We start from the raw sequence: 14,217 nt of genomic DNA, 5'->3' as shown, positions 1-14,217 counted from the left end.
TGTTCGAATTAATTCTGGAAGTCATGTAATTTATGCAAATAACAAGCCTCTTTTAGAGTATCCCGCAGCTAAGGTCGCACTTCCCTTGCAATACAGAACAGACCTTTAAGCTCAGAGGAAAATGGGTCTGAATGTTTAATTCAGACGCATAAGATTTTTTTCCAGAAATGGTTAAGGTTTGAAAGGAAAGCAGCTGAGATACGAAGATTTACGTCTAAATGGCGTCTTAAATACAGTCTTAGGTGCATGTTTACATTTTATATGCGCATGCTTTTATGTTATATATCCATGTTTTTTTTTTTTTTTTTTTTTTTTTTTTTTTTTTTTTACATAAAACGATTCGAATTTTGAAGATCTATTCTATTTCTATAAGAGTCTTAGCTGTCATTTGTGCACCTTAAGCACCGTCTTAACTGCTCTGTGATTTCTTAGTTGGCGAACAACGGCAGAATTTACCCATTGTTTTTTTTTTAGCAGAATCATGAAAAAGGCAAAAAACACTAAAGTAGAGTATACTCCTATCCTCCCTACATATCTAAGCACTGAAGAGAGACCTGATTACAGGACTGGAAGGAGGTGAAGGCATGGTCTTTTTCTAATTGCTTTGTAATCACTAGTAAGGAGAAGAAGGAAACACGGGGAATAAAAGAGAATTAAAAATTAGTTTTGTGGACTTTTTTGAGAGTTGAGGCTTATGGTCTCAGAACCCCCCCCCCCAAACTAAAAAATGATTTCGATTTAAAAACTACTATTTCTGTGGCGACACTAATTTTGTGGCAGTTTTCGAGAGCTAAAGCCATTGTCTCTGTCTCCTCTATTAAAGAATTTTGACTTCGATTTAGCCCCTAAGAAAAGAAAGTAGCAAGTTCCATTTTTGGACAAGTAAGAGAGAGTCCAGTAGTTTGGCACCCTTTTCCGTGAGTGTTTTTCTTTCTATAATCAAAACAATTTATTTCCATCATTATATCTGAAAAGAATATCCAGAAGGGTTTTTTTCTGTGTTTATTTCTTCTTCCTGTTTTTTAAATTTGTATTTTAATTTTCGTTTTCATTTTTTTTAAGTCTTCAGTGCAATCTTACTACTCACACACAGGGGCGTCCCGAAGGGGGGGGAGGAGCGGAGAGGGTCGCGCCCCCTAACTTTTTTGGAATTCGGCAATATTTTCGTCGAAGGCGAAAATTTTGGCAGAAATTTCTCAAAATCAGCCAAAATTTAGAAAAATCCTTAATTTCTGCAAAAAATTTGGCATAGCCTAAATCAGGTAGCGATTCGGCAAAATTTTGCAAAATCGGCCGAAATTTAGCAAAATTCTTGATTTCTGCAGAAAATTCGGCATAGATCAGGTAGCAATTCGGTAAAATTTACCAAGATCGCCCCCCTCCAAATAAAATGAGCCTCAGGACGCCCCTGCTCAGACATGGAGGGGACTTACAGACAAAGCCTGGACATGCTATGAGAAAAAAAGTTTGCTTTTTTTACTGAAAACTTTCAAGCTTAGACACTGAAAGGAAAAGCTTCAGTAGCCTAATAAGAAGCTTAAAAAAAAATCTTGGCTCAGCCTATGAAACTTTTAGTCCAGCAGAGTGCAGTATGAACGTCTAAACATCAACTAATTGACATTGGGGATAAAGAAGAGAGCTGGGTAGTACTAACTCAAAAGGCCACAACCAAGAAGTAAAAAGAAGAGAAACCATTCCCTAAGTACTTATGGAGTTTAAGGTCACTGGGGTATGATTTGATGTAACATCAATGAGGAAAGTCAACATTGCAGTCGACCTTGGATTAGCACCAATGTTTATTGGTTCCGGTAGCAATATTTTAAGAAACATCTCTTTTTGGTATTTTCACTGAAAAGAAATTGCCACTTTCCCTTTAGATTATGAAAAACATATTTTTTGTATCTTCGTTAAAAACATTGAGTAAAATTTTCACCCTTCCTCTTATATTTTCGTGAATTGGCACCCTAGTCACAACCCCAAAAAAATACAATGACAAAGGAATGCCATATCGTGTCCTTGGACTATCCAATGAAAGCAAAGATATCTTAACAATTATTTTAACCTTAACCTCGACTATAAAATTCAAATTCGGCTTGTTGTGACGCTTGTGATAGTCAATTTGTGATAGTCGGCTACGCTTGTGATAGTCAATTTCAACAAAAATTTGTTGTTTAATCGGTCGCAACAACCGTCCTTAAACATTATTTTGAATACGAATGTATCCTCACGAAAACATAAGAAAATAACTCAATATCCTACCTTTCTTTTTCATTGTAGATTACGTGTCAAACAAGTTGACAAGCATTTTGTCACAGCAGCCGAACTCACCATTTTAATCCAAAGACAATATTTTTTCAATTTGAATAATGTTCAACCAAACGAAGAAAATTGTAAAAAGATGATCACTCTTTAATTTATTCTCTGACACAGTTTGAGGTTGTTGTTGTGTAACTGCAGTCAGATATTTAGTCAATAGACTCCTACAGCTAGGTCTTTTTATTCCTAGGTCTAGGTTTATTACTAAATCTTTTCACGAACAACTTAGTTGGTGGAAAATTCGAGCGGCAAGAGACTTTTCTAAAATAATTTTTTAAAGAGATAACATTATGCTTTAAAAAAAGAAAAAAAATTACGTTCTACCCTGTGAATTTTGGACTCTGAAGCTTAAACATCTTTTTTTTCAACAAATGCTGACGTATCTTGGCCATATTTGATTTTTTGGAAAAAATTCTGAGGTTATTTTTGTTGAAATAGATCGTTTTCTTTATATTATGTTTTCTTCAATTCATTCGACGTTTAAATAGAGTTAATCGTTCGACCATCTTGATATTTTCAATTGTGGTACATTTTTGTATTGTCACGCTATTTTTAGAATAATACAAGCATAGGTTATTTTGGCAACATTTCTACTATGTCATCTTAAATATGCGATAAACTGGAAACTCATGTCGACTTCATTAAAAGAAAAAATCCAGTTTCAAAAACTTATCATACCCACCCCCCCCCCTCCCCCGACAATAAAACCTGTTTTTCAATATACTCTAGATTTTCGGCAATAAGCAATAGCTTTCATATTCTACATAACATTTAATTTTTTTTTGGGGGGGGGGGGTATTAATCTTCCATCTTAGTTAAGAAAAAAAAGTAATCACAAGAACCTATTAACACGGATTAACATAAATAAAACAGAATAAGATTTGTTCGGAGGGGGGAGGGAGGTATTTTAGATCTTTACCCGATCGATAGATCCCTTTTCTTTATATTTCCCTTTTTCCCAAGAGCTAAATTAGAAGAAATTTCTAAACTGAAAAAAGTAAAAAGAAACAAGCAAAAAATGAAAGACATGCGGTTCGTACCTGTAATGACTTGAGTGTCTTTATATTCATAAACCTTGGCCTGTGCTTTTTCCTTGCCTGATAGCCTCGGACATTACTTTGAATTTTCACCAAGCATTCTCGACGATAGGCAATCTTATGTTTGACTAAAATCAATTGATCAGTATAAGCAATTTACTAAATTTAAAAGTGCCAAAAGGAACGTGGAATTAAAACTAAAAATATAAACAAAAGTCACAGAAGCCAAAGTCTCTAGGCTATTCGATTGTAACAAAGGGATGAATATCCAGGAGCAATACGCGAAATGTTCTGTGAAGAAATGAAAATTAATATTTGTTTTTAGAGAACCTGCAACATTTTTGCCAGATATTTTTACGCTAACGTAAATTTACTTAAGAGCGATGTGACTCCTATATATTATTTACTGGTATTTTTTCCTGCACTTACCATACAGAACAAGCAGTTTTGAAAGTTTTGAAAGAGCTCATTAAATCATAAATTAAAAGCCATCGTGTTTACCATATGATTATCATATTTATAATACAAAACCATACTTATTGCTTATTTTTTCCCAGCCTTAGCATATAGAAGACGGTATTTTTGAAAGTTTTGAAAGAGCTCATTGAATCGTCGATTCAAAGTCTTAGTTGCATTAAAAAAATTTTGGCAGAGAAAAATACCCTAAGCAAAAAAATTAAAAAAAAAAAAAATCAATTAGTATTTCAGTGGATCAAGTGAAGGGAAAAGTAGCTTTCGAAGTATAAACCCATGAGATTATGTGACTGAAAAGGAATCCAGCAGGCTCATTTAGAACAAAACTTTAAAAAAAAAATTTCTAATGCTGACCAATGATCCGCGTAGCGCCGGTACCTATTTCTTGATTTTCTGCCTTCGGTCGAGAATGCAATGTGTGGTTGGAGGCAAATCATCCGACTCTTCCTGTGTTTCCCCCCCCCCCCAGATGTCTCCAGGTACCCATTCAGAGCTGGTCGACTCTGGCTGAGCTTACACAGTCACCCCACTGACCCGTTTCAAACCAAATAACCAGCAACAGCAGAACTCGAACCCCCTTTTCTCAGGATTTCAAGTCTAAAGCACTAACCACTCGGTTAGGACGGAGTTAGAACGAAAAAAGACCATTGAAATATTGTAAGATCAATTTCATATGTTAAGTATACTAGATTTCTGGTAAAGCCCCATGAACAAAAAACAAAGCAAAATGGATTCGGCGCTCTATGAAAGGAGTTTGATTATTTGTCATCCTTCAGGAACTTTGGATAAGCTTTAGTGCGTCATTTGCAAGCCCGCTTAGCTTTCCATATAATATTCGCGACTAGCAGAAAGCTGTCAGACCGATACTTGCAGGAAGACAAGAATTAAAGGTACTCGGAGAGTGAATCCAGGCCACTAGTGGAAAGTGTTTCTGGCTAGTAATTTTTGGTGCTAAAAGTAAATGATTACACCATGTATTAATGAAAAAACCAATCATGGCCACCTGAGGCCAACACAGCTACACACGCTCCTCCTCCAAGCCAATCTACTCAAAGCCTGCCTCTTTACAACTCCCAGGAAGTTTCCATTCCTCTTACATCAACCCTTGCGGCATCCTCCCAATCCATTCGGGGGCGATCTGCTTTTCGTCTGGCCCTAGATGGTTGGCCGACGAGGACAATCTTTGGCAATCTATCATTCTTCATTCACAAAACGTGTCCTAACCATATCTACCTTTCTCTCATTAAAGCATTAGAAAGTGGGATTGAAGCATATATTTCATACAGCTTACTGTTCGAGATACTGTCAGTCAGTCGGGTACAAAAAACCATCCATAGGAAATTTCTCAGGTAAACATCTAGGGAGTCCTCCTCTGTTTCTTGTAGCACCCACGCTTCAGAACCATACTTGACCATTCTTCCTCACAAAAAAAAATTCCTTCACATCCAAAGTGTCACATATTTTTCAATTCTTTTCTATATATTTTCCCGTAACTCTGTCCTGGTTTAGCACATTCTTAAATTGTTCTGTCCATTTTTTTTAACTCATTCGTTGTCACTAATTGAAAACCCGTTGCTATTGTTAATTGGGAAAAGTCCAGAACGACTATTCCCTCTCAATTTATTACCATGCCAGTATAATATTTTACTATTATGCCGTCTTGCTGCATCTTCTAGATCTTCGATAATTTTTTTCCATGGCCTCCAGTTCACACCTCCTTAAATCATATTTAAATGATTTTTCCACATTCTTTACATTCCTCTTATCTATCATTCAAATAAATCTTGTACAAGGCCTTCCTACACTCTCTTCAACATATAGCATTTTCACTAATATTCCTAGCAGCGATTTTAACTATCTTCCCTTAGACACCATCAGCGACTTCACAAACTATTTTTCTAAGATTATTCCATCCATATGCTACATTGTGAAACTTTAAACTCTCCAGTTTAGTATTCAACCGTTCTTAGAAATTTTCTCTTATATTCTCATCCTGGAGTCTACCAATGTCGCAGCTTCCTGGAAGCTAGTTTACCCTTCCTAAATTTCACCTTTAAATTAACCCTAGATACTACTACACTGTGATCTTTACTTTTAGCACCAATAACAGCACTCCTATATACCCTAGTATCTTGTATCGATCCTACCAGTTTTTGGTTTACAATAACATAATCAATAAGGTTAGCTGTCTTACCATCACGTGAATACCATGTTAACTTATGGGCCATTTTGTGACAAAAACCTTATTCGATAAAACTAGAATGTTAAGCGGGGCTCCCACGACGTCAATAAAGTTAATAAAGCTGTCCGCAAAGTTGTTAAACCGTTTTCCTCGCATAACTTTGTTGACTTTATTGCAGTCGGAAAGAAGTTAAACTATATTTAACCTTGTCAAGAAAATCCGCAAAGTTCAATCAATAGCAGAAGACTTGTGGGAAATTTCAAATAAACAACATACAAATTAGTTTCTACAAAGGTATAATCGTGTATATTTGTTTAAATATTTAGCTTGGTAAAAGAAACAAAAAATATTTTAATTTACTATTAAAAGGAAAAAATGATTAAAAAGATGGTTTTCTCAGCTCCATGTCTTACTATTTCAGTTACTTTCAATGAAAAACTACTGTTAAGTCAAAAAGATGAAACCCTTGTGTGAGCGGGACAAACTTTATGGTACATACTTTCATGACAAACCTTATTGACGTTATTGACGCCGTGGGAGCCCCGCATTATACCTAAAAAATTGCAGCAGTCTGTAACCATTACTGTTTTGTTTTCCTACGCCAAATTTACCCAGGTTAGGATACCATCTATCCCTATTTATGTCGACCAAGGCATTAAAATCTCCTATTAAAAATACCATATTTCTACCTGGGACACTGTCTATTTGTTTCCGTAGCTGTAAGAAAAATTCATCTGAGTCACTACTATTTCCAGCAGTCAGTTCTAAGGGGCTTATCCTGTTATAACTGATGCCCTGAACTTTTCAGTCATAAAATGAGCGAATAGCATTCTATTATTAGTACCATACCAACCTAAACAAGCTTAGCAGCTTCCCTATTCTCATTAGCTCTACTCTCTGCCTTTGTGCCCCCTCCTTCCTGCCTGAGTAAATGAATTCTATAGCACCTAATTTCATGTTTCCTACCCCTGGGATATGAGCTTTTGAAACTCCTAAGAAGTCCAGTATGAAGTGTCTGAATTCGTCAGGCAAAACTTCGATATGTTATTTTTTTTTACGTTGCCACATTCCAAGTTGCAATTCCCATATTATTTAAATCACCGAAATTATTATGGCCTCAGGAAAAGCAATGGTCCCAGAACTAGTACAGGACGGGGACTAACACATCTTTTCAAGTCTACACAAAACGCTTAAGCCGGCTTAGATCAGGGCAACAAGAATTCCCTTGGACTTCCAGTTGAATAGTGGCTTTATGAAATCCTGGGCCCATCTTGGTCTCAACATGGTTCTCCATACTTGGCGATGCTCTTCTATTAACAAGAGTCGAAATCCTGCCCAGAGAATCTCAAACCTGTTACTTCCGACTCTTTATACATTCATGCCTACAAATATTATGCTACTACGGGGAAGCAACTCAACCAGGAAGAGGGTGTTTGGACCAAAAAAAAAAAACACCCAAATAGACCAAACCCAGAAGAATTATCCGTTAATCCAGAATCCAGTGCAAATGCTGTTTCGTTTACTAGGCTATAATTTCCTCGAGGGGCACCACTCCTCAAGGTCAACCTCAAGCATTTTTAGCAGTCACAGTTTGGTTACAGAATCTCGTACAAGATCCATCCTGACGCCGCTATGAGGCCACGTAAAAAGGATTTCCCTGTCGGGGATAGGGACGAATAAAGGAACTCATGACGGAGCGGAGATTCAAACCCATCTCACAGCACCGGAACAGGTCCAAGCTTTTATATCCAGGCTATCCTCGTCAAGGCATTCGTCAGGAAATTAAACTTCGCCAGGAATGAACTGTTTCCTAAGAATCATTTGGAGGATTAATTTGGTCGGGTTTAAAATTAGTACAATAATAATCAAATTATGGTTTTTATTGAATTGTTGCTATTTAATATTGTTCAGTACATTCAAGGAAAGGAGTCGAATGCCGAATGTTTTGATAATGATACCAGGGTATGCTATCGGTTTTTTGCTTAAAAAAAAACATATAAAAAAAGTTTTTTTCTTCAAATAACCCCTTCTGAGGGACAGGAGAATAATCTTTGTTGTTTTTATGGCTTATTAGGCCCGTCTTAATTCAGATTATGTTCAAAAATTTTGAGGGGATATAGTTTGTTAAAATTTCTTTTTTAAAATTTATTGATGCTGAAATCTTAAAAAAAATGCGCAGCGAGACAGTAAATATACTTTTGAAAACACAGATTTATACAAAATTTAATGCATGGCTTATTCTAGAGCCACATGCCCATAATGGAACATGACATTACAGCTTTAAAAGTAGTAAACAGGTTAAGCTATGATCAAGGCCGTATCCAGGGGGAGGAGGATAGGAGTTTTGACCCCCCCCCCCCGAAATGTTTGTCCGACTCGTCAAAACGTAAGAAAAACTAATATAAACCAATTTTTGATCCCTCCCCCGCAAAAAATTCTTTTGTATCCCCCCCCCCCCAAAAAAAAAAAGAATCCTGGATACATCCCTGGCTATGATGCAGGAAAGGCAGAGTCTATGGAGTCTGAAAGGATCATAAATAGCAAAACTTTGAATTTTGTCTTCTTTTTTTTATATTTAAAGAGGAAAGGAAGTTAACATTTTGAATAATCTTTCTTGTAAAAACCTTAAGTTTTTTCGACTTGTTGTTTATTGTTTCTTTGTCTTCTGCTACTGATAATATGCTTCAAGGATAAATTGAACTAAACCAGAAAATCAATCAGGTAATAATCTTTGACACTTACGTTTGATAACGGACAAAGCGCCCCACATGACTTTTCTCCATCTTGATTTGATAAGCCAAAATTTGACCTTTGCTACGAGTATTTTCAAATTTTCTGGATCTGACTTCATGATTTGATCAAATTCTGCGAATTTTCCGGGCCGAAAGAACACTTTTGTTAAGCCAAATTTGAAATCATTGTCATTCAATCCTAGTGCTTTGAATAGTGCCTATGGAAGAAAATAAAAAAATGAATATTTTCAATGAGATTAAGAGGTGGTAATAAATTGGCCCAATAACCTTAATCAAGAAAATTTAAAGTCGTTGTCATTCAAACTTTGTACTCAAATACAAAATTAAAAATTGTTTCTGGGATTAGGTGATTTAAGGTGATTAAGCCAAATTTTATATAGTTGTCATTCAGTTCCAGTGGGTTGAATAGGGCATATGGAAGAAAATAAAAAATTGAGTATTTTCAATGAGATTAAGAGGTGGTAATAAATTGGCCCAATAACCTTAATCAAGAAAACTTAAAGTTTTTGTCATTCAAACTTTGGACTCAAATCCATTTTTCTGGGATTAGGTGATTCAAGGTGATTAAGCCGAATTTCATATAGTTGTCATTCAGTTCCAGTGGGTTGATTAGGGCATATGGAAGAAAATAAAAAATTGATTATTTTCAATAAGATTAAGAGGTGGTAATAAATTGGCCCATTAGCCTTAATCAAGATAATTTAAAGTTGTTGTGATTCAAACTTTGTACTAGAATACAACTTTGAAAATTGTCTCTGGATTAGGTGATTCAAGGTGATTAAGCCAAATTTCAAATAGTTGTCATTCAGTTCCAGTGGGTTGAATAGGGCATATGAAAGAAAATCAAAATTGAGCGTTTTTAATGAGATTAAGAGGTGGTAATAAATTGGCCCAATAACCTTAATCAAGATAATTTAAAGTTTTTGTCATTCAAACTTTGTACTAGAATACAAATTTGAAAATTGTTTCTGGATTAGGTGATTCAAGGTGTTTAAATTGTTTCTGGATTAGGTGATTTAAGGTGATTAAGCCAAATTTCATATAGTTGTCATTCTATCCCAGTGGGTTGAATAGGGCCAATGGAAGAAAATAAAAAATTGAGTATTTTCAATGAGATTAAGAGATGGTAATAAATTGGCCCAATAACCTTAATCAAGAAAATTTAAAGTTTTTGTCATTCAAACTTTGTACTCAAATACAAAAATGAAAAATTTTTCTGGGATTAGGTGATTCAAGATGATTAAGCCAAATTTCAAATAGTTGTCATTCAATCCCAGTGGGTTGAATATGATCTATGGAAGAAAATAAAAAATTGAGTATTTTCAATGTGATCAAGAAATGGTAAAGATTGGCCCAATCACCTTAATCAATATGATTTAAAATTCTTGTCATTCAGCCTTAGTGCCAACTGAAAAAAATTAAAAATCGAAAATTTTTTCTGTGATTGAGTGATTCAATATGATTAAGCCAAATTTCAAATAGTTATCATTAACTCCTAGCGCCTTGAACAGTGCTTATAGAAGAAAAAACAGCAATCTAAAATTTCTTGCCAATTAAAACGTCATTAAGGGGGCTGAACGAAATTTAAAATCTATGTTATTTACAACTAATACCTAGAGTAATGTTCATAGAAGAAAATATAAAACTGATATATTTCAGAGCAACTAAGAGCAGGTATTTCAACAGGGGTTTAAGTCGGAAGGGGTCGGAAGGGGTCGGAAGGAGTTTAAGTCGGAAGGGGGCCAAATTCTTAGACATTCCGTGGTTCCGGAACCGGCATCTAATATCGCGATTCGGCCTCCCTGATTTACGGGAAAAAGTGACTGTGCTTGCGGAAAAGCTGTTGTTACCTGCAGGTCTTACTGCGCACCATAATTTACGTCGTTTTATGTAAATAATTGTTAAGTGTGCGAGTTTGCTCTTTTTTTGTTGTTTTTTTTTTGCTCTTGATGTAGGCTACTCCACTTCTTTTTGTTCATACTGGGTAATAAGTAAATTATTATTATTATTATAAAAAAACAGAGCATTCAATGACTATGAAAATTATGAGGAAAATCATGGCACGGATTTCCCGGAGACAGAATCAGATCCGCACACCCAGGCTAAATAGAACTGATTAAATGGAACAAAAGAAAAAAAGTCTATAGTTTCAAGGTTAAGGTTCAATAGAGTTTAATTAATAAAACAAAAATAAATAAGTAAATATTAAAATAGATAAAGTCATAAAAAGTAAAAAAAGAAAAACCTGTCACTTCAAATATAATAATAAAAGCTGGCTTCATATCTTAAAGTCTATCAATGAATAAACAGAAAAAAACTAGACTAAACAGAACATATAAAAAAAACACAACAGACACTAGAAAAAAACGTAACAAAAGGAAAACAAAAGGATTCTGACATTTAAGTGTGTTTCCTTTTTTTACACGACGGGAAAAGTGTTTCTGATTGGCAGGTAATCTAAACTCTGGAATGTAGTAATAAAAGAGGTTATCGGGTTCGGCAGTATTTCAGGCGAGCAAAACATGGAATCACCAGAAGTCGGGCTGCTAGAACGATGGATGTATGTAAATCTAAGTTCATTTTCTACTAGGACAAACTGTGGGCACATGCTACATAGAATATTAGCTCTATAACTGGAGTCATCAAACGGATTATAGTTTCAGTTGCCGGCCAATATGAAAGTCAGATTGCTCGATTCACTATCAGCAGCAAGAATGCTAAGAGCTCGGGACACTTTATTAAACATCATATTGGAACTAGAATTGCGGTAATCAGTGGGAAGGTAAACTGAGGCAACAACACAATTTTGGCTGCCATAAAATACTTCTAGTCCCGGAATGGCTCTGGAAATAGTTCATTTCACAAAAGAATGGCAGTGCCCCTGCTAGGTCAACCCACATCAGAGCGTTTTTCAGCATGGGAGTAAATAATGGTAGAAGTGTAGATGTTTAGTAGCTTTAGACTTTCTATAGTAGTTCGTGATCTTGCAGACATCACACATCATTCACTTCACTTTACGTTTGTATCCATGGGAGCTTCAGATTCACACCTCACACATTCACACCTGCGTTTATATTTCACGACGTTATTCTGAGTTCTGTAAAAGAAGTACAGAAAATTGAGCCTAAGATTAGGCACATACAAAGACTTATTTTTCGGAGGAGCTCACACTTCTAAGAAGGCTCAATTAGGCTTTATTAATCCCTTAGAAATTCCCATGAGAATATTTTTTTTGGGATCGCTAGTTACTCATAAACATGTATTATAGCACCGTGTACACAGAATTTCTGTATTGAGACTCTTAATTTTTGAAGATAATGAAATTGCTCCCACTTTTGCCAAGGTAGTTTAAAATTCGATAATTTCACTGATATTTGGTAAAATTCCACTGAAATGTATTTGGCTTGATGATTTTCATTTTCCATTTAGGTCCTATGAAAGATGTATTTTCAACTCCTGTAATTAAAAACTACACTTGAAGATTAAAATATACAAATAATCTTTAACGAGATCGACAGAGAAATTGCACCTAAATGTCTTAAAAAAAAAGTCTGACTAGAAAAAGAAAATAAACCCATTAAAACTAGCAATAAAGCATTAAAAGTATCGACCCTGTCACTTCTAGTGGCACTTAAACCTCAATAATTCATTAGCATGCAGGTTAGACTCGTATTATTTTGATTCACTCCTATCATACAAATAACTTAAAAAACTCACTTTGCAGAACATTCTTGGGTCAAGCCTTGCAAGTTGTGGTGGTAGATACTGCTTGTACATGGCATACAAGTCACTAAAAGGCGCTCGTGACGGGAATCCTTCCTGCATTAGTTGTAGAACTGATGTCATTCCACTACACTGGAGCTGTGACAGAATTATTCCACCCTCAAACTGATGATCGACCATCTTTATATTTGGTTTGATGCAGCGTATAAAGTTGGTTCCCTTAAAAAAAACATGTGGTTTTAGGGATATTTAAGTTTAATCTAGTTTTTTCTTTTAATAAGTAATTCTTCCTACTAATGCTTCGAAGGGCTCCGCCATTTTTTCAATGTTTAACTGTTATTATTGTATCAATTAAAAACCATTTTAATTAAAAAACTCCACACCTCCACTATTAATATAAACAAAGCCGTCTGTTTTGTAAAAAAGGATTCAGGTTATTTAAAACCTAACAAATTTAAGGGGCTTGCTTGTCCCAGATCATACAGGGCATCAAACTTTTCCCTCGCTTTCTAGCTTACTACTTTATTAAAATATCCAAGTAGTTTAGTCTGTGTGCATCCTCAGAGCATATTTGATCTTTCGAAGCCACGTTTTAGTTTTTAGAAGCCCAGAATTAGCTCACAGCACCATTTCGATTTTTTGATGCGGTTAAGACTGCAAAAAATTCCTCTTTCTAGAATTCCACTTCCGCTTCTAGAATAATAAAAATTCGCTTTCTAGAATTCCACTTCTAGAATTCCGCTTGTCCTTGTAGAATAATAAAATTCCGCTTTCTAGAATTCCGCTTCCGCTTCTATAATAATATAATCGGCTTCTAGAACCCCGCTTCTACTTCTAGAATAAGAACATTTCGCTCGTAAAAAACTTTGAATATAATATCACAGATATACTGTTCTCTAAAACTTTGCGTCGACTCCTTCAGACCTTTTCACGTTTAGGACTGTATGATATTGTCAATACCGTGTCGAATCCGTTCCTAGCACCATAAGATAGTACAAATAAAACGAAAATAACTATCATTGCTTCCATTTGCTACCGTTAATCATAGACCCTTTTGAAAATTAAAATCCAAAAACAGGTTAGACCCTCTAGAAAACTGGACAAATAAAATCCTAAGCCAAAATTTTCCAATTTTTGAGGGGTCATGTAGTCTCGTAGAATATTTTGTGATGCACCTATGAACCAAAATGAGATAAAATATCAAATATTTTAGGAGGTTCTTTTTGGTCTTAGGTATAAAAAAAAAGAATCATAGTGATTTATCAGCAATTTTATTCTCATCAAAAACATTCTCAGGGTAAAAAAAAAACAAAGGATGCAAAACGAAAACGAAATCAATTCGACGTTGAAAGACAACATAAATTCTACAAAAAAATAATATGTCTAAACTGTTTAAAAATTAAAAACAGAACTAGAATTGACGTGCGCCTTCTACTCGACACCTTCTACCCGGCTAACCATCGTGCAAAAAGTGGGGTAGCATAGTAGCAATACTACTTGGCAGCTTTCATGGCCTAGTTGAATTTATTGGCCGATTTTGTCTGGAAATACCATTTTTGCGTATAAAAACACTTTTCGCTCACAGAAAAGCTGTCAAAATACAAGCTGTGTTGCTATAATGTCGGCAGCTTTTGGATTCTGTCAAATTTTGCTACTGGAAGCTTTGGAACTTTTTTTATACCTGTCGGCCACCTTCTGCGCCTTCAGAATTACCCGAGTGTTGGACAACACA

General features: G+C 35.3%; 1 protein-coding gene across 3 annotated transcripts in view; it reads right to left on the bottom strand.

The window, feature by feature from the left end:
• Positions 1-14,217, bottom strand: part of jar (Myosin heavy chain 95F jaguar) — a 165,268-nt gene that overhangs the window by 38,378 nt on the left and 112,673 nt on the right. For all 3 annotated transcript variants that reach the window (XM_089098663.1, XM_089098655.1, XM_089098671.1), the window contains exons 14-16: positions 12,480-12,704; positions 8,752-8,959; positions 3,357-3,481 (exon numbers count right to left, since the gene is read on the bottom strand). In XM_089098663.1, coding sequence (XP_088954789.1) covers positions 3,357-3,481; positions 8,752-8,959; positions 12,480-12,704 — 558 coding nt within the window. The remainder of the gene's footprint in view (positions 1-3,356; positions 3,482-8,751; positions 8,960-12,479; positions 12,705-14,217) is intronic.

The sequence above is a fragment of the Artemia sp. Qi Xiang Cuo genome, chromosome 2, assembly GCF_049724085.1.
Source record: "Artemia sp. Qi Xiang Cuo chromosome 2, ASM4972408v1, whole genome shotgun sequence".
NCBI classification, from domain to species: Eukaryota; Metazoa; Arthropoda; class Branchiopoda; order Anostraca; family Artemiidae; genus Artemia; species Artemia sp. Qi Xiang Cuo.
Note: the sequence above shows the minus strand (reverse complement) of the source record. Positions and strands in the feature narration are given on the sequence as shown.